Below are 18,846 nucleotides of genomic sequence, written 5' to 3'. Positions count from 1 at the left end.
GACAAATTTCTGTCTTCATTAGTTCGTCTTTGATTCGTTAGCGGTTTTTAGCTGAATAAAAAAAGAAAAATACAAAACTCGGATGATACTTCAAAGGAGGAGGGGTAATAACCTTTCATAATTTTAATTAAAGTTTCGAAATTAGTTTCTGAAGGAAAAAGTTTAGAAATCATTTATCATCGATTGACTGATTTATTTACTTTTTAAATTTACCATAGTAGTAACTTAATATACAATCGCATAAATCTAATTAATGAAGTCTTGTCCTAATATCTAGCTCTCAGTCTTAATCATTAGGACAAGACTTCATTAATTAGATTTATGCGATTGTATAAATGTCAGGTTTAAATCTCCTTCGTAATTTATTTCCCTTTATGCTCATTTGCAAAAAAAAAAAAAAACAATGTCAATATATTTTGAATTAAGATTAAATAAAGACGAGAGACAGGGGAAAAAAAAAGTATCAGTTTGCTTATTCATTTTGGCAACTGGGAAATTCTCTGCTGTATGTGGTGCTGCTTCTTGCTGAGCTGAAGAGAAGAATGGGTCTGCTTCTATACAGTTAAATTTTCTTCCAATCTACTCAAAAAAAAAAAAAAAATTCTTCCAATCTCTTCAATTTTCTGTCTTAATTATCGAATTGCATACAGAAAACTGCAGATTAGTAATACCCCATTATTGCTTTAGCCTTAATTTTTGTAATTTGAGATTTATTAGTTCATGCTGATAAGCTGATTGTTAGTGTGAAAATGGTATGGATTCGCAATTCCCCACCTAATTTGCTAAATTAAGCCAAAATAGTACCATTTTCATGTTATATTTACCCTTTTCGGTTCGTGGGGTGATTGTAATCAGTGATGTTTTTGCTCAATTACAATCTTGAATTTGTTTGAAATACTGCTTTTATTTACATTGTTGAACAATGAGCTTATTTCTTCAGGTGGAAACCCTTATGGCCTCACCAAACTAAACCCTGTAAGATTATTATAATCATGAAAATTAAAGTTCCAATCTTGATTTAGGGATGATAATATTAGCTGGGATTGTAGTTTTTATGTGCTTAATTGTATTTTTTGACCTGTGAAGTAGGCATTTGGAGGTAGGATATTGGCTTTGGCGGGTCGAAAATCGGCCAAGAAACTGAAGAGATTAAAGGAACAGCAAACTGAGGTGAAATTGGAAACTAGTAAGACCTCATTAGATGGTTATAATGGGATTAAAGATAATCTCCCTTCAAAGAGTGGTATCATTAATGATGATTTTGCCTTTGTGAATGAGAAAAGTGAGGTGAATTCAGTCACTAATGTCATCCCTTCAAGGGGCACAGTTCTCCGGGCCTGTACTGTGACTTCAGGTCTGATAGCTGCTCTAGGGTTGGCGATTCGGCAGGTTTGTGTGTTAATCCATATCTTAGGGTTCGTTCAGTATCACTGTCGGTTTAAGTTTTAAGTTTTTGGTTTTCCAAGTCATATGATTTAGATTGAGTCATGAACTTAAAAAATAATCATACTTATAATAATCATGTTGATTTTGAAAACTGACAACAGAAGCTGAAAATTATTTTTTGTGGTTTTATATTTTGTAAAATACAGAAAACCGGAAACAAGAAACGGTACCGAAAGGGCCCTAGCTAGTACAAGAATTATATTAATCTAGGATGGTTTAAGCTGTAATTTGATAAATGTTGTGATGCAGAAGCTTTGATTGGATTCATATTATCCGATTCTAATTGTATCGGTTTTGTGATATCATTTATTTGTTAGAGGCTCTACTGCTCTGATTATGGAGGAAATGATGTGTGAAAAGTTTCTTATTCCGATGAGTTTTGATGGCAAGTTTGCAGGTATCTCAAGTTGCATCTTCAGGAGGGTTGCCTGTCTTTGACTGCTCCCAAGTATCGTGTATGGTATCCTGTCTTTTCTCGAGTTTCCTTTCCATATGCATATTAGGGCTTCTGCATTACAGCATAGCAAAGTGTTGAACGCATATGTTTTTACCTTGATGCTTACTCGGAAACCAAACCAATGTATAAATTGAAGCAGTCTTTTTAAAAAAAAAAATGCGAACTCAAAACAGTGATCGCCCTGATAGCGTAGGGTTATAGAGAATATGATAGATACTAATGTATCCACACAACTTTTTATGTTTGAACTACAGGAAGTGTGCTTAAAAATTAAAGCTTGTTTAACAAAAGAAACTGTGGTGCTGCTCTGACCAAAATGCATGCTGCCTCACAATAACCACTGCATTGTCTGCATATTATGGTTTCTGTTTTCTTTATTGTTCCGATTCAAATGCTGTTTGATTCATGTTATGGCTTGTAATTGATCGACCAAATACTTTGCTTGACTTGTTATACTGTACTTTTATTTCTAACTCCCGATTACCATGGTTAAATATGTAGTTTAGAAACGTATCTCTCCTGTTATTGGTCCAGTTTGTAAGCATGAGAGTGACATACATTTTCTTGTCTCCTACAGTTGATTTCCAGGTGTGGCACCTCGGGCTGATTACAGGTTCGGTTGTGCTGATATCATTGTCAAGATATACACTACTGAAAACATGGCCTGATTTTGCCGAATCAAGTGAAGCAGCCAATAGACAGGTACTACGACCCTGTTCTTTTGAGCTGAACTGAACTGAACTGAATGCTCCTGAACTGAACTGAATTGAATGCTCCTGAACTGAATTGAACTGAACTGAATTGAATGCTCCTGAACTGAACTGAATACTTCGTATTATTTTCTATTTTTCTTTCAGAATCTATCATTCGCCTTTATTATTTTGTTTTGTAAATGCAGGTCCTAACATCCTTAGAGACATATGATTATCTTATTGTTGCTTTCCTTCCTGGGATTAGTGAGGTACGCTACAGAACATTACCCGAGTGATTATTTACACCCGATGATCAAAACTGCACTCATCCAACATAATTCTGACTAACCGGATAACCAGGAATTACTTTTCCGGGGAGGCCTGCTACCACTTCTGGGGCTCAACTGGAAAAGTGCTTTGGCAGTTGCAGCTCTTTTTGGTGTTCTACACTTGGGAAGTGGCCGAAAATCTTCCTTTGCTATCTGGTAATTTGGCTTTGTCCTTTGAGATAATGCACCATATTTGGTTGTTTGCTTTATCAAATGATGGCATTTGATGCAGTTTTTCTAATTCTCTAATCGGTAGAGATTAGAAATGGTATATTAAGGACAAAATAGTAACTTCAGGTGGTATACTAAGGGCTAGATGGTAACTTAAGGTAATAAATTGAGTCTGGCTCACGGAAAATAACATTTATCTTTGACTTGTGAGTGTTGTTTGGTACTAAAAATAAACCACGTTACCAAACCATGTTGTTTGGTACCACATGAGAAAATGCAACTATTCTTGTTTTACCAAACTGTGTTGTTTGGTATTAAATGAAAATGCAAACTATTATTATATTGTGAATACAACATTTCAAATCTCTACCGATTATAGAACAAGACTTCCTCCGCATTTAATGCAGTTTCGATCTACTTTCAGGGCGACCTTTGTAGGGGTTGTGTATGGCTATGTTACTATCGTCTCTTCAAGCCTAGTTGTGCCAATGGCGTCGCACGCGCTGAATAATCTTGTTGGCGCCCTTCTATGGCAACAGACATCAAGGTCATCTGAACAAATATCGAGCTAGAAGCCTAAAACACTTTAATGTATATAATATACTTCCTCTTTTTAGAAATTAGCATATCACTAGACTTCCGTTAAGTTCAAGGACATTTGGTGTATTTTTGGAAAAATAGGGGTATATTATGTTTTTTTGAAAACGTGAAGGGTATTTGGTGCATTCCGTGAAACTTCGTGGGCATTTCACTCTGAGTCTCTCCTTGTCTCATTGATCCGAAAAGAAAGGCTCATCTGCCAATGAATTGGATCCGCTCCGATTCGATCAAAAACCGTAATCTATACTAATATATATTAAAAGGAGTTGCGAAAACAGTTTATGTGCCACGTAGAACTCTCATGTTACGCCACATCATCCACTCACCAAGGTTATGTGATGTTATTGACAACCAAAAATCAATGCAACAAGGTTTGAACACAAGGCCTCAAGTTTGGAGAACTCTTATTACTATCTTAACCAACCACTAATTGTTGTTTATCCATGCACATTAATTTATAAATACATGTTAACATGAAGTCTAAAACATTTAAATCTATATGTTACCTTTTATTTCATAAGTCTCATAAGCATCAACTAAATAATAAATAAATACTTAGTAAAAGATAAATTTTATTAGGAGTCAACTTCGATGTTCTATATAATAATACAACTACATTACACACACAAAAAAAAAATCTCATTAACGAAGGGCCTATTTATGACGGGCTCAAATCCAGCGTTTTAAGTGAAATATTCTACGACAGGGTATTTAGGTTTGTGACGAAATCACGTTGTAATTGTTCTTTTACGACGGAAAATCCTGTCATTAATGCTTTTATCCCATAAAAAAGTAAATAAATCATGCATTCCCTATGTAATTTTAATGTATTAATCCGTGTATTGCACAAGCTTAATTCTAGTCTTATAAAAATGGGAGAATTATAAAATAGCCGATCTCGATCCTTTGGACGCCTATAGATAGGCGCCAAGCATCGAGCCAACTATTGGGGACAAAACTAGCCAAGCACCATTGAAGTGAGTGTGCCCAAAAGGGTGTGCACCTTGCTTCATACCCGATTCGACGGACTGCAGCCACCGCGTAATCCTCTGCCGTCGGAATGAATAGGGTTGGTCTCTTGACGGATGCCACATTTAAGGCCATTTTGGTGGCAACATACAAAGGTACCTTTCAAAGTTTTAACACCAATACATTAATTATATAAGATCTTATATCAACAGTATAGACAGGACTCAGGAGTAGATGAATTTCATAGAAAGTGTTAAAACGTGTTTAGTTGAAAATAAGAAGTTCGGTAAAAAAAATTAAAATTAAAATTAAAATAACATAAGAAATTCCTTTTAGAAGGGTTTTTAATAAGAAACCTCCTTCATTTAATTTGCAGGAAATAAAATGTCAATCTTATAAAGTTCAACTTTCCATATTTTAGTCAACCAAACAACTCAATATTATTCTATTTCGTAAATCATTTTGTTTTCCGTTATTTTTATATCAACCAACAAGCACTAGAGCAAACAAAAAGAAATAAATTAACAGGGTATGGTTTAGGCTCTATTCTATTGGACTTATTTTGACTAAACTTATATCATCTGAACTTATTTTATCTAAAAAAAATTTATTCTGTCTGAAATAAACTTATTTGTGTGTGAAAATGTCTGAAAAAAGTTATTATTGTTGAACTTATATATTATCTGAACTTATCCGAACTAAACTGAACTTATTTTGTCTATAATAAGTCAAAATAAGTCGAACATAACATAACCTTAATACCTGACATTGTACATCAATCCCTACATTCTTGTATTCCACATGAAGACATCTTGACAGTTGATCAGTATAACTGCATGACAATTCAGCAGTTGAGGAACTCTTCTGGGTGGGCAAAGAAAACAAAATCATAACAAGATGACTCTATTTAGTTTTTTTTTTTTTTTTTCCGTGCGAATGAACTACATGCACAATACAAATTACAAATTGAGGAGAAAATTTTGAATATGTAACCTATCAAACACATGCCTCTATTTTTAACTATTAGGCCGAGACATCATTACCGTCATTGGTTTCGAGCTAGCTTAGTTAAGCAGTTATACAAACTAAGTTACACGTTGCTATATGTTTCATCGAAATATGAAGCAATTGATCGAAGAAGTGAAACACCCTCATTTAATATTTGAAAGTTGAATAGTGGAACATCATTAGATCATTTAGTATATGCATTTACTTGTCTCATTTGAATTTGAATTTGAATTTGAATTTGAATTTGAATTTGAAAGAGTAAGATAACTACTCCAATGAATAGTCACCTATTATGGCCTTATAGAGTTATAGGTCACATAGTTTAGCTACGCTTGAAAGTAGAGAAAAATAAAAGAATTTTACTTTTCTTGCACAAGCTAGCAGATGGTGAAGTTCAAACTTGTTAGTTGTTACCTCTAAGTAATTAATAAGGTCATTGAGTTCCCCACCGTCTAAGGCCACCCACATGAAACAATTAGGTTTTGCACACTATTCAGTATTCACACAAGCTCCTTTGATTTCCTTTGTGATTTATACTAAATAAAAAAAAATAGTCGTGTGAGATCTTAGTATATTCGTTTCAATAAATATCTTTTAAATAACAACTTTTTATAACTTTTTCTCATTCATAATAAAAAATATTAATGTTTGTGATCATAAATTAACAAATGACTAGTCATAGAATTCAACAGAGTTTTATCATGCATCTGATGTATTGATCTAATCTGCTCAGTTGACAATTTTAAAATGAGCAAAAAGTTTATGGATTGAAAAAAACCATACTTTTGGGTACACCTAACTCCAGGGCAGTGTACGGAGTATATCCGAATGCATTGAAAAAAAAAAAATGGACTTACGCTTTAGTAGCAGCATAAATGGCATAAAGAGGATGAGAAGGCACAACAACAGAAGCACCAGAACCAATATTAACAATTGCACCTTTCTTTTTCCGCAACATACTAGGCAATACTGCTTTAGTAACTCCACTTATAGCTCCCATATTTACTCGCAAAATATTAAGCAACATTTCTTCATTTAATTCATGAAAATACATAGCTTTTGGATATGTAATCCCCACATTATTAACCAAAACACCAACATCTAACCCTTTAATAACCCTCTCAATTTCTCCAATAACATATGTTACATCCTTTGTGAAGTCTATTGTCACCACTTTGATGTTAGTGTTAGGGAACTTGTGTTTGATATCATGAGCGACACGGTCGAGTTTCGTTGTGGTTCGACTAACGAGGATGAGGTCGAGGCCATGGGTTGCGAGTTGGAAGGCGAAGGCTCGTCCGATGCCATCGGACGAGCCGGTGATTAGTGCCCAAGAACCATAGGTTTTTTTGAGGTTTTTTGGGGGTCTAATGAAGGTGATGTATGTCCATTTGAGGAGGGAGATTGTGTGTTTGAAGATGGTGAGGATGCCTAAGAGGGAAATAAGGGAAAGCCATAGAGGTAGCATGGTGTATGGGGAATTGGGGATCATGCATATCTACATACAACTAATTCAAGTGCGCAATGAATAATGTAGTTAAGGTACGTGATGTTTTTGGTTGATGATGTGTCATGTGGATGGAGAAAGACTTAAAGAACATGCATGTCATCAACTTATCCTGGTCAATTAGATTAGATTTTGTGTATGCACGGATATTCTAAAATTATTTGACTACTTTTTTATGACCAGTAACTATCGTTACGCAGTTGGGTCTAAGCAACTACGCCAATAATGGGGTTTGCCGACGAAATTATAGGAGGAGAAAGAACTAGCGAAAACATTGAATTGGAATGAATGTTTATGTGTAGCTAATTAATCTAGCTCAATTCAAGGTTGTCACTTCATATAAGTGTTGCTAGTTTAGTAGAGTCTTTTTTTTGTGTGTTACCACGCGGTTCACACTTAGAGCTAATTTGGATTCCGAGTGAGTTTTGGGTGGATAGGTTTTAGTCCCCTCCCAATTGTTGTTGCAGGAGATCGAACACGGATGAGTCCTACCTACCAAGTTCAGCCACAATTACCACTGAACCAACATGCAATTGGAATATCAACAATACATCTTAGACTTTGTTATATTTGACTTATTTTGTCTGAACTTATTTTAACCGAAAAAGCTTATTTTGTATGAAAATGTATGAAAAAAACTTATTTTTTCTTAACTTATTATTTATTTTGTCTTATATATCTCAAAATAAGTTCGAATAGAACAAAACCTTAATCTCTTACCCAACACATTTACACCTATCAATTGAGTATTGATTTTGGCGCTTCTCATTTGTATTTTGTCACCCCTCTTTATGAGTAGAGTATCGATTTCTATGTTCGCAAGTTAGAAGTATCAATTCTATCCACTATTCAACTTCTTCTTCCTTATTCACCTTTTCCAAAAAAAAAAAAAAAATCTTACACCTACTCACCCGTCACCAATCCCATCATAAAAATGGGTTGTCATTGATGGAAAATCCCGTCATTAACCCGTCGTAGAAAGCATTTGTGACAATTGTTTCCAACTGTATTTGGTTGTTAGACCCGTCGTAAAAGGCTTTTGCCAAAAAAAAATTAGCCCGTCATTATTGGATTAAGTTCTCATTAATAAATAATAATACATACGTAGTACGAAGTATTATCGTAGTGTTCCTAGATAAAGTCATAAAGAGGATCATTATGTCTTTATGTCCCCATCAATAACTAAATGCCTTGTCCCTCTCGTTGATTGCTCCATGTTACTACCTACGGAGTACCTTCTAGATTTCTTAATAAATGTATAAAACACAAGACTTTGAACAATAGTCCGTACTACGCAAGGTGTACGGAACATTTTCAAAACTCTATTTTAAGGTAATAACTAATAACCGTTGCAACCCAATGTCCCAATCCCACATGTTAGTTACCTTGTCTTACATTGGAAAAAATTTGAGAAAATATCCGTCAATGGATTTTAGTGTGAAGTATAAGTTGGTCTTATAAGAAAACACATTTCAGACTGAAAGAAAGCTAGTCTGGTGGAGGTGGAGGTGGGGGTGACAAGTTTGACACCCATAAAGTGTATTATGTTTGGGATTGTATTTTCCTTCTCAATTCCCATCCCTTATGATAAGTGTTACTAGTTTAGTAGGGTCTTTTTTTCTTACGAATAAAAAAATAGTACTTTGCGCCATTGATGATGATAATACTAGATTAACGGCCAGTAACTATCACTACGAAGTTGGGTCTACGCAACTATGCCAGTACTGGGGTTTGCCGACGAAATTAAAGGAGGAGAAAAAAACCCAGCCAAAACATTCAATTGGAATGCGTAGCTAATTAATCTAGCTCAATTCAATGTTGTCACTTCATATCAATACATCTTAGATACCGTTCTATTCGACTTATTTTGTTTAAACTTATTTTAACTGCAAAAAAAAAAAAAAATTGTCTAAAATAAACATGTGTGTATAAAAATGTATCAAAAAAACTTATTTTTTCTGAACTTATTTTACCCAACAATCCAACGTAAGTCAAATAAAACAAAATCTTAATCTCTTACCTAATACATTTACACCTATCAATTGAGTATCGTTTTACACAAATTCTTATTTACAAGGGTTGTACAATAAATATTGTACACCGGAGTAAAAGTTAACTCAAAATGCTTAAAAGTTAAGCTTATATATGTAAAAGTTATCTATTTTTTTAATGATAAAGTTTTTCATTTTAATAAAACTTATTTCTTCAAAATCACTAATAAGGTATAAAAGTAATCATTTAACCTTTTAAAATGTTTATCTATCAACGTTTATAAAAGTTATTCAAAACTAGGTTAAAGTTACAAGAAAATTGGTAAAAGTTATCTTGGTGTACAATCTTGTGCGCGCAAGACCTTTTGATCGTTTTATGTGTTCTCACATTAGAAGTGTCAAATTCTATCCTCACCTTTTCCAAAAGATTTCTTACACCTATTCACGAATCAACTCACCGACACTATTCTCCTTTTGTTTTAATATTGTTTAAAACTGTAAATAGTAAACGTTGACGATATATGCAGTAGAAATCAAGTAGTGATTTTCTTACTCCAACTCCTCCTATCAGGAAAGACACCCACACAGCTATACAAGTGATCATCTTTTTTAGTTCTCCTGGATTTATATTGCTACAATATCTAAAAATGACAATGGGTTGGACTGACCTGAGGGCTGAGGCACGACGACACAGACACGTAATTAAAAAGCACGACTAGACACGGGCACACAAAACAAGTGAGCTTGACGTATGCCGAACTGATTAAAGTCCAAGGCACCGTGCTAGACCGAAGCATGGCCCGCCACGATCCACGGTCATTTTTAACAGTAGCTGAGTGAACTCGTGTAAACGGAGAATATATGCACGGGAGTCAATAGAGTGTTTGGATGCTCAATGACAATATAGCTTCCCGGTTGTGCCCAATATATATTACAAAGCCCAACAAAGACTATCGAGTTACGGAGTTAAATTATACTCCCTCCGTCCCTTAATATTCGCACCGTTTTGAAGGCTCCCTATTGCACCAGCTGCAAGTATCACCTCTTCCCCCAAAAAAGAAAAGGAGAAAATGTATTCTATCGGATTTTAGCTTCATTTTTGGCAGACCGGGAGGTGATCGACAAAACTCTTACTTAACTAACTCTTAGGCGAAGGGGGTAGTGTCAACCAACCGCCGGAACCCGCCCCCGCTCCCCACCTCTCCAGACACAATATCTTGAGTACCTATGATGGTGACCACATCGGCTGGCTACAAGCGACTTCTTCCAGACCCAAAAGAAGTTGTCACCGACTGGACACGGTTGCCAATGCACTTCTTTGACCACCAATATCTTTAATTACATATTATAAAAACTTATAAAATATTAATATTTTGAAAATATGTATTAAGATGAAGCCAACAATATATTATATACTAATATTTGTTTTCATATACTATAAATAAAATAAGGTCAATGTGAATTATGTGAATAGTGTAAAAAGTCAAAATGGTGCGAGTATTAAGGGACAGAGGGAGTAAGGAATGGATTCACATAAAAGCAAAGACCCACGAATCTTCTCAGTTCTAACTAATAACATCTTAATAGTACGGATTATGGAGTAATTTATTGAACAAACCACAAGTACGTACAAATTCAATTGTACTACTCCCTTTGTTCCTTTATGTTCTTCCCGTTTGGGAAATGGTGTGGAAATTAAGAAAATAAAATCTTATAATGATTGGATGTAAGAGTAATGATTGAATGTAAGAGAAAGTAATAAAGTAGTAAATGAAAGTAATAAAGAAATGAAGGAGAGAGAAGATATTTTTAATAAAAGTAATAAAAAATCATAAAAGTGGGGTTGGGTGGGTGAATAGGGAAATATGGATGAATTAAATAAGGGATGGTGGAAAATTTTATGGTAAAAAGATATGTCCAAAAAAGGAAATGGGAAGAACATATAGGAACGCCAAAAATAGAAATGGGAAGAACAAAAAGGAATGGAGGGAGTACTCCGTATTATACAAGCAAATGTTTTCATAGAATAGTCGGTAATAATAATAACAGTAATAATTTTTATTTTTTTTAAAGAAACAGTAATATTTTAACAATAGTTACAATACTAGCATCCACGTGAGATTATCATCTTCCTCACACTAGGCACATACATATAATATTACGTAGTACGTAGTAAACGTGTACAAAATATATTTTTTAACGGGCCTAGCTAAATACCCAAATTTGTACGCAGTATAGTTCAGTTCATCTTTTCTCGAAAGTAATTTAACTTTTCCTCGTGGTCTTTTGGGAAGGTACTAAAATCTTCATTTTGGATCCAACCAAATTTTTCCAAGTAAGGATTAGCCAAGCCCTTAGAAGGGTACTCATCAATACAATCCTTCCAAACATTGTCACACCCATCTAAGTCTCTCAACACCTCCCACAAACAACTATTACATTTAAAACCTGCCCCAAAACTAACCATCAACACCCTTTCCCCTCTCTTGAGCCTCTTCTTTGCCTCCATATACCCCAATACATACCATAAGCTACTCGCCGATGTGTTCCCGAACCGGTGTAGGGTCATTCTCGCTGGCTCGAGATCGTACTCACTTAACTTAAGGTTTTCTCCTAAATCATCTATAACGGTTTTCCCACCCGTATGCAAGCAAAAATGTTGTACCCCCGTTTTAAAGTTAATGACGGGTTTATGGTTAGGTCCGGAGATAAATCTCCGGACCATAACCGCCACCCCAAATCGAACCACTTCCCTTGTGGGTAAGATTTTGGGGGCTAACTCCTTGAGATTATTAGCCAAACATCGGGCCGCGGACGTGGGTAGGGTTTTGCTAAGATGGAACCCTAGTCTCCCCGATGAATCCTCCATTTGCATGCAACATCCGTACGACTCGTCTTTGGCCCCATGATGTGTCCGTACGAGACATTTGAGCTTCAACATAGCTTTCTTCCTCAGGCCCCACTTGTTGGTCAAGAGGATAACACTCCCACCCGACCTAAAAAGTATGTTGGATAGGATCATGGATCGGTCATGACCCGTATACCAATTCGGGCTTAGAGATTCGGATGTTACAACCAAAGCGTAACGTTCCTTTTCATTCTTAAAAACATTTTGAACAATATTTATAGAAATTAAGCTAGCACTACAACCCATCCCACTAAGGTTATAAACCTTAATATCATCCCTCATTTTGTAGTGGTTTACTATCCTTGAGGTCAAGGATGGTACGGACGCAAACATCGATACATTAACGACTAATATGTCGATTTGGTGTGGAGAAATTTGGGATTTGGAGAAGAGTTTTTCGACACTATCTCGAAAAAACTCGTCCATCTCATCGAGGCTGTCATTAAGTGTTGGGCTTTCTTCGCGGCCCAAAAGGATGTTTCTTGGGCCGTAGGTTTGCTCCCCAAGGCCGGAGCTAACGCCCGCCTTGAGAAGAAACTTGTATTCATCAAGGCCCAAACTTTTGTTTCGAGTAAGGATCTCGCCGGAAAATTGTGTGCTTATTTTCCGATCATCACTAGGCTTGAAACATTCATAGCTTAGTATATAGCAATCTTGATGTCTTTTTATAAAAGCCCATTCGAGAAAATGGTAGAGGAAAAAAAGAGAAGGGAGGAGAAGTATTACGATGAAAAACCCCATTATTATTAAAAAAAATTAGAGGAAGCTAAGGAACTTGTAATTTTTGGTGAGAGCTAAAGCTAAGAAGTTGAGCCATTTAAATAAGAGATATCTAACCTTAGGAAACTGATATTGTATCATGGATGACTTTACGCCTCTCAAACGCATACTTTGACTCTTAATTTCTCTAGTCATATATAAGTAAAAATTATATTTAGAAAACATATACGGATATGAATCTAACAAGATCTCACATAACTACAATTTTAGGAATCACAAAAAATGATCAAATATCTAGTGTGAATAGTGTAGGAAACAAGATGGTGCGATATTTTATTTTATTTTATTTTCGGGTGCGAATGAAGATGGCACTGCACCGTCACGTAGGTCCGAGGCACGACACAACATAACACATAAAAGCACGGTACGAGCACAGAAACATCATGGCTCAACACAAGCATGGTATTAAAAAAGCACGTCAAATTCAGTGAAATTAGTCTTAGGCACGAAGACACGATTTGGACCAGGCTTTTTCATGCCCAAGGCACACGGACTCGGCCATCTTTTGGTGCAAATGAGTCGCAGTGATAATACAAATTACAGTTTTACAAATGAGTAAGCGTTAGATTTGAACTTGTGACCAATCACAGATACATACACGGTCTTAACGAGGAGGTTGCAACGATTAATTAGGGTGACAAGAGGAGATAGTTAGAGTACCACATCATTAATTAGCTGTATTGATTAAATTGAATTAGGATGACAACAAAATATAGTTTGAGTACCCCATCATTAGGTATAGAAAATTGAGTCTGGGCAATCCGTCACGGAAAAGGAGAATTCGGCCCACCTATAATTTTAATGGAGGTTAATAGTGAGAGTAACTCCTCTTCTCCTTTCCGATGCGAGACAATTCACATATTCGTAAATATTTGAGTTTCAATGGGTGAAAATTGTATGTTCATGTACAGACTATCTTTTGTCGATTTTTCGAAGATTTGCCGAAATTGAGGACACTACAAAAATTTGTATCTTTTATGACAACCTAATAACGACGGGTAAAAATCTCGTCGTAAAAGGGCTTTTGCGACGGGGATAACAACCCAACAAGGACGGGAACAACCGTCGCATATGTCTTTTACGCCGGGTTAACGACGGGATTTTCCATTAACGACGGCCCCCTTTTATGACGGATTCGCGACAGAATTTTCCGTCGTTAATAGTACAATTTCTTGTAGTGGGAAGATGTTTATAATTAGGGAAGTTTGAAAAGGTTTTAAAAATTATACTCCAATTATTTGAAGTGTTTTGACAAATTAATGAAAAATCAGAATGTATAATTTGTGATTGTTGGGAGTACACCTCGTACTTGTAACTTGTAAAGTAATCATTGGTGTATCCAAACTCCAAAGACAGTAACACGTTGGTTTGAAACTTCAAACAGCAGACAATAAATTTGGTGCGAGTCTAGCTCCTGTATGAAACTGATAATTTGGGTAGGTGAAAGATCGACGTGTAGTGATGAATCTTGAACAGTTTAATTAGGGATCAGATAATGGCCCGTAGAAGAATTAACAATATAATATGTAGCACGAATCAACAATTTGAGATAATTTTCTAATCATGTCTTATTGGGTTAATAGTTTCAATGATCCTAATAAATTCTAATCAGGTCCTATCAGGTTAATTATGTTTAATCAGTTCCAATATATAAGTACATATTTTCAAACGTTAATCATATTAGTGTTTTGAAATAGTAAGTAAATAAGTAACATTTGATCAAATCATAGTAAAGTTTTAAACAACATATTATACTCTACAATCCAAATAACTACTTTTATCGAAAACTCATACTATCAATATTAAACAATTACTTTTAAATTTTAACATCTTACAACTATCCGCTAATAGTTCAACACTTACCACCGCACACCCGCTAAAACTTACCGGCTACCAATCCACCATTATTTTTGCAAAATTGGGCCATAATAAGCCAAATAATCAACTTCTATCAACTAATTATGTGCGTAAATAAGGTACTACTCAGTGGAAAACCTTGTCACGTAGGGATTGGATTTTAATTTTAGATATCTAAAATAAAAAATCAAATGTCATAATAATCTCACGGTATGTATGGATACAAAAAACCTAGAATATGATATCTTGTATGATAAACTTTTTCATTGTAACTCGTTAAAATTCAAATAAGCTTAATACATTTCTCTATTCTATTTATTAAGGAACAAAGGGAGTAGATGAGTACTCGTCAAACTTAAAACTACAAGACCATAGAACATGACTCCTTCCAAGAATTTCTCTCACGAAAAATGTGAGTTGATCATTTTGCTCAACATCTTGATTGTAACCACCACCGATGTTGTTTACACCTTCTCGTTTAACAGCTACATTACAAGACGATGACATTATACCCTTAATCGATACCAAACTCTCTCCGTAAACTTGAAACCACGACCTCACATCTTTCCGACCAGCTCGTATTAGCCGTTGATTGGCAACGTCGTAAACAAACATCTCCGTTTTCATCAAATCTTTCCCAACCTTGTCCCTCAAGTTTAGGAAAAGCTCATTATTGAGAATTTTTTTAGGGCTTCAATAATTGGGAAGGAGATTTGGATTCATACAGGTTTAGGGTTTATCATCAACTCGTCGACCAGAACAATTCGCGCGCAAATTGCGAATGGCTCTACTTGGAAAAATGCAAAAACATCGTAAATCACTGCTCGCGTTAAGGTAGAAGCGGTGGAGTACGAGATGTGCTTTAGGATGCAGATAGTAATTGTTTTGATTATAACAATTATGTATTTTCTATGAACCTGTGGTATGCAGATCTATTTTATCATTGTAGATGTCGTATGTCTAATTAATAATGAAATTGTTCTTCCCGTCAAAAAAAAAAAAGAAAAAAGAAAATCATCTATAAGAACGATGGAAGAAAATAATTTTAGATTTCTAACATAAAAAATCAAATGTCATAACAATCTCACAGTACATATATATGGATCCAAAAAACCTAGAATATGATATCTTTGTACTTGTATGATATACAAGTAATTTGTTAAAATTAAAATAAGCTCGATACATTTCTCTATTTTATTTATTAAGAAACGGAGGAAGTAGATGAGTACTCGTCAAACTTAAAACTACAAGACCATAGAACATGACTCCTTCCAAGAATTTCTCTCACGAAAAATGTCAGTTGATCATTTTGCTCAACATCTTGATTGTAACAACCAATGTTACCCTTAATCGATACCAAACTCTCTCCGTAAACTTGGAACCACCACCTAACATCTTTCCGACCAGCTCGTATTAGCCGTTGATCGGAAACGTCATAAACAAACATCTCCGTTTTCATCAAATCTTTCCCAACTTTCTCCCTCAAGTTGAGTAAAAGCTCATTATCGTTCATCCAAACTCCTACTATACAATCAAGGTAGTACTTATTAGGTATTTTAATACAAGCACGCTTACTCCACGTGACTTCATTGTAATTAGAGATCTCATTTAGTACCCATATGTCTACATATTCCAACCCATTATTCTCATTAACATGATTATAAAGACATGCCTCCCATTTACTACTATTTGATTCTAACAGATCATAATCTTGTTGTTGTTGTTGTTGTTGTTGTCGTCGTCGTTGTTGTTGCGGTGGTGGCATGGGGATGACCCTAAACACTTCATCTACCATGTCGAATGACAATAAACACTCTTCCTTTTTTCCTTTGATGCATAATATTGCCTTGAAGTTGAGTATCCTACCTTTGGCATTCGAAATTGCTACAATTCTTTTGTAGCAAGCTAATTTGTCAAGAGACTGAAGAGGGCCTAAGTCATTCAGGCTATGCCACTGACCATCGCGTACAGAATAAACATCAACATCAAGCCACGTCCAATTCACTATAGTATTTGTTGTAATTAAAATGATTTTGTAGTCATTTCTTGTAGAATCAAACCCAAAACCACAAACTACACAATATCTCATTTCTTGATAATGTTTTACATTGTGTGATCCTACTAGAGGCACATCTACCAACTCTCGAGTGGTTGGGTTAAAAATAATAATCTTCTCACCCTTTTTCCATTTTCTTACATATAAGCAAATTAGTCCACGTAGTTGTAGGGGGTACATGCACCTCCTTCAAAACGCAACAATTTATCTACAAAATACAACTTTGCTTTATTAAAAAAAAAAAAAAAACCGGAAAGAACAAGTCGTTGACAGGTACTGAACAAGATATATAATCAGGGGGGAAAAGTAATTGGCAATATCAAATCCCCTGTAAATTGGATGGTTGTTTAAACTCCACTAGTTAAAGATTTTTTTTTTTTTACTAGTTAAAGATTCAAGATCAGTCTTTCAAAATAAATTTAATTTCAACACTGTCGCAATCTAATTTCGAAGTGAATCTTCATCCTTAAATTCTCCCCAATCTACTAGAAATAAATCAAATTTCAAAACTATCCCAATTCAATCTTTTTAGCTTTCCTACCCAAACCCTAACTGATACTTCCTCTGTTCTTTTTTAAATGACACAATTATTTATGCACGTTTTCAAATATTAATATCTTCCATTATGGATAAGAAAAATTATAAAAAGTTGATATTTAAAGCTATTCATTGAGACGAATCTAACAAGATTCCACACGACTATGCTTTTTCTTATGTATAAATCACAAAATGAAGTCAAAGAAGCTTGTGTGAATAGTGTCAAAATTTCAATTGTGTCATGTAAACAAGAACAGAGAAAGTATAATAGAGTGTAAACCAGAGAAATCGAATTTTGGAATTAATTTCCATGACGGAAGACAACAAACATGGTGAATAAGGAAGGATAACAAACAAGAAACATTCATATGTATATTCAATTTATATACTACTATGAATCATGAGAGTGATGGATAGCTCAGTTGGTTAGAGCTTTCATCCCGATTCCAGGTGATCCTGGTATCGATTCTCATCCCCGCCCTTGTGGCTCATTCGCACCAAAAAAAAAAAAAAGAATTATAATTCACATTAATATCAGATCCCTCATTCACGGCTACAATGTTATTACTTCCCAGTAATTCTGCATTAATAAAGCAACGCGTAGTACATACATATTTCCTCTGTTACTAATTGTCTGTTGGTTTAGCGGTGATTGTGGCTGAATTTGTTAGGCTGGACCCGTGTTCGATCCCCGTAATAATAATTAACAATAATTAGGAGGGGACTGAAATCTATCCACTCAAAATTCTTCCCGATTCCAGATTAACCCTAAGCGTGAACCAGGTGCTAACACCCAAAAAAATATACTTCATCCGTTTCTAATTGCACAATTGCACACATAAATCATTCATAGAAAATGTTTGAGATTAATTTGCACCAAAAAAAATAGAGAATGTTAAAACAGTTGAATACAAAATCGGAAGTTCGAACAAAAGAAGTACTCCGTATAATCTGAAATTAGGCAGACAAATAAGCATTTTGCGAAACAAATCAAACAGAGAATTACAACAGAAATAAAAGTAAGCACAATAAATTTGATACAAAAAAAAAGAATAATATTTCAAATATTATTTTGCGAAAAATAAATAAATGAATAACGGAGAAGAAGATCAATATTACCTGTTTTAATAATTTTCGGCATGTTGGGAGATAAATTGCGGCTTGCCAGAGGTAGGTGATGAACTGGTTATAGGCTCCAGGATAATTATTTTAGGTTTTAGGTGTTAAAAGTAAAATTAACAAATTTAAATACTTTTTTTTATAATAACAAATTTAGATTTGTAAAGAATAAAATTGCCAGGAGTTTGAGTATCAATTAACTACTACGACTAACATTTTCACGTACATAAAATCAAGCGTATACGGGCCTTCAGTATTAACCACTAAGTCGAGAGTCTTAAGACCGAGTTCATTAGTAGTTTGATACTACTCCTTCTGAATGTACGTAATATCTATCTATACTAATATATTAAAAGGCGTTGTGAAAAACGTATATGTGTCACGTAGTACTCTCCTCATTATGCCACATCATCCACTCA

The 18,846-nt window shown here is 34.9% G+C and overlaps 4 protein-coding genes across 4 annotated transcripts; 1 reads left to right on the top strand and 3 right to left on the bottom strand.

The window, feature by feature from the left end:
• The first annotated feature begins 471 nt into the window (after nucleotides 1–471).
• Nucleotides 472–3,830, top strand: LOC110793740 (uncharacterized). The gene is made up of 8 exons (XM_021998644.2): nucleotides 472–546; nucleotides 941–975; nucleotides 1,090–1,389; nucleotides 1,844–1,901; nucleotides 2,481–2,605; nucleotides 2,802–2,864; nucleotides 2,956–3,080; nucleotides 3,520–3,830. The coding sequence occupies exons 1-8, from the start codon at nucleotides 543–545 to the stop codon at nucleotides 3,665–3,667; spliced, it is 858 nt and encodes a 285-aa protein (XP_021854336.1). The 5' UTR covers nucleotides 472–542; the 3' UTR covers nucleotides 3,668–3,830.
• A 658-nt stretch (nucleotides 3,831–4,488) lies between these two features.
• Nucleotides 4,489–7,783, bottom strand: LOC110792930 (very-long-chain 3-oxoacyl-CoA reductase-like protein At1g24470). The gene is made up of 3 exons (XM_021997753.2): nucleotides 6,530–7,783; nucleotides 5,427–5,496; nucleotides 4,489–4,823 (listed from the first exon to the last, which is right to left on the bottom strand). Exons 1-3 carry the CDS (start codon nucleotides 7,162–7,164, stop codon nucleotides 4,560–4,562), a joined length of 969 nt encoding a protein of 322 aa, XP_021853445.2. The 5' UTR covers nucleotides 7,165–7,783; the 3' UTR covers nucleotides 4,489–4,559.
• Nucleotides 7,784–11,409: 3,626 nt separating this feature from the next.
• LOC110792923 (3-ketoacyl-CoA synthase 12-like) lies at nucleotides 11,410–12,819 on the bottom strand. The gene has a single exon (XM_021997747.2). It carries the CDS (start codon nucleotides 12,817–12,819, stop codon nucleotides 11,410–11,412), a length of 1,410 nt encoding a protein of 469 aa, XP_021853439.2.
• Nucleotides 12,820–15,903: 3,084 nt separating this feature from the next.
• LOC110792785 (uncharacterized) lies at nucleotides 15,904–18,557 on the bottom strand. The gene is made up of 2 exons (XM_021997609.2): nucleotides 18,428–18,557; nucleotides 15,904–16,979 (listed from the first exon to the last, which is right to left on the bottom strand). The coding sequence occupies exon 2, from the start codon at nucleotides 16,949–16,951 to the stop codon at nucleotides 15,917–15,919; it is 1,035 nt and encodes a 344-aa protein (XP_021853301.2). The 5' UTR covers nucleotides 16,952–16,979; nucleotides 18,428–18,557; the 3' UTR covers nucleotides 15,904–15,916.
• Nucleotides 18,558–18,846: the final 289 nt, after the last annotated feature.

This window comes from Spinacia oleracea, chromosome 1 (genome assembly GCF_020520425.1).
Source record: "Spinacia oleracea cultivar Varoflay chromosome 1, BTI_SOV_V1, whole genome shotgun sequence".
NCBI classification, from domain to species: Eukaryota; Viridiplantae; Streptophyta; class Magnoliopsida; order Caryophyllales; family Amaranthaceae; genus Spinacia; species Spinacia oleracea.
This window is presented reverse-complemented; position numbering and strand designations above follow the sequence as displayed.

Coding starts and splice junctions, on each gene's coding strand:
- LOC110793740 (XM_021998644.2), top strand. Junction 1,902..2,480: donor TGACTGCTCCCAAGTATCGT/GTATGGTATCCT, acceptor TGTCTCCTACAG/TTGATTTCCAGGTGTGGCAC. Junction 2,865..2,955: donor TCCTTCCTGGGATTAGTGAG/GTACGCTACAGA, acceptor CCGGATAACCAG/GAATTACTTTTCCGGGGAGG.
- LOC110792930 (XM_021997753.2), bottom strand. CDS start 7,164: ATGATCCCCAATTCCCCATACACCATGCTACCTCTATGGCTTTCCCTT. Junction 5,497..6,529: donor ATTTATGCTGCTACTAAAGC/GTAAGTCCATTT, acceptor ATTGTCATGCAG/TTATACTGATCAACTGTCAA. Junction 4,824..5,426: donor GGATTGATGTACAATGTCAG/GTATTAAGGTTA, acceptor AAACTTTGAAAG/GTACCTTTGTATGTTGCCAC.
- LOC110792923 (XM_021997747.2), bottom strand. CDS start 12,819: ATGGGGTTTTTCATCGTAATACTTCTCCTCCCTTCTCTTTTTTTCCTC.
- LOC110792785 (XM_021997609.2), bottom strand. CDS start 16,951: ATGTACCCCCTACAACTACGTGGACTAATTTGCTTATATGTAAGAAAA.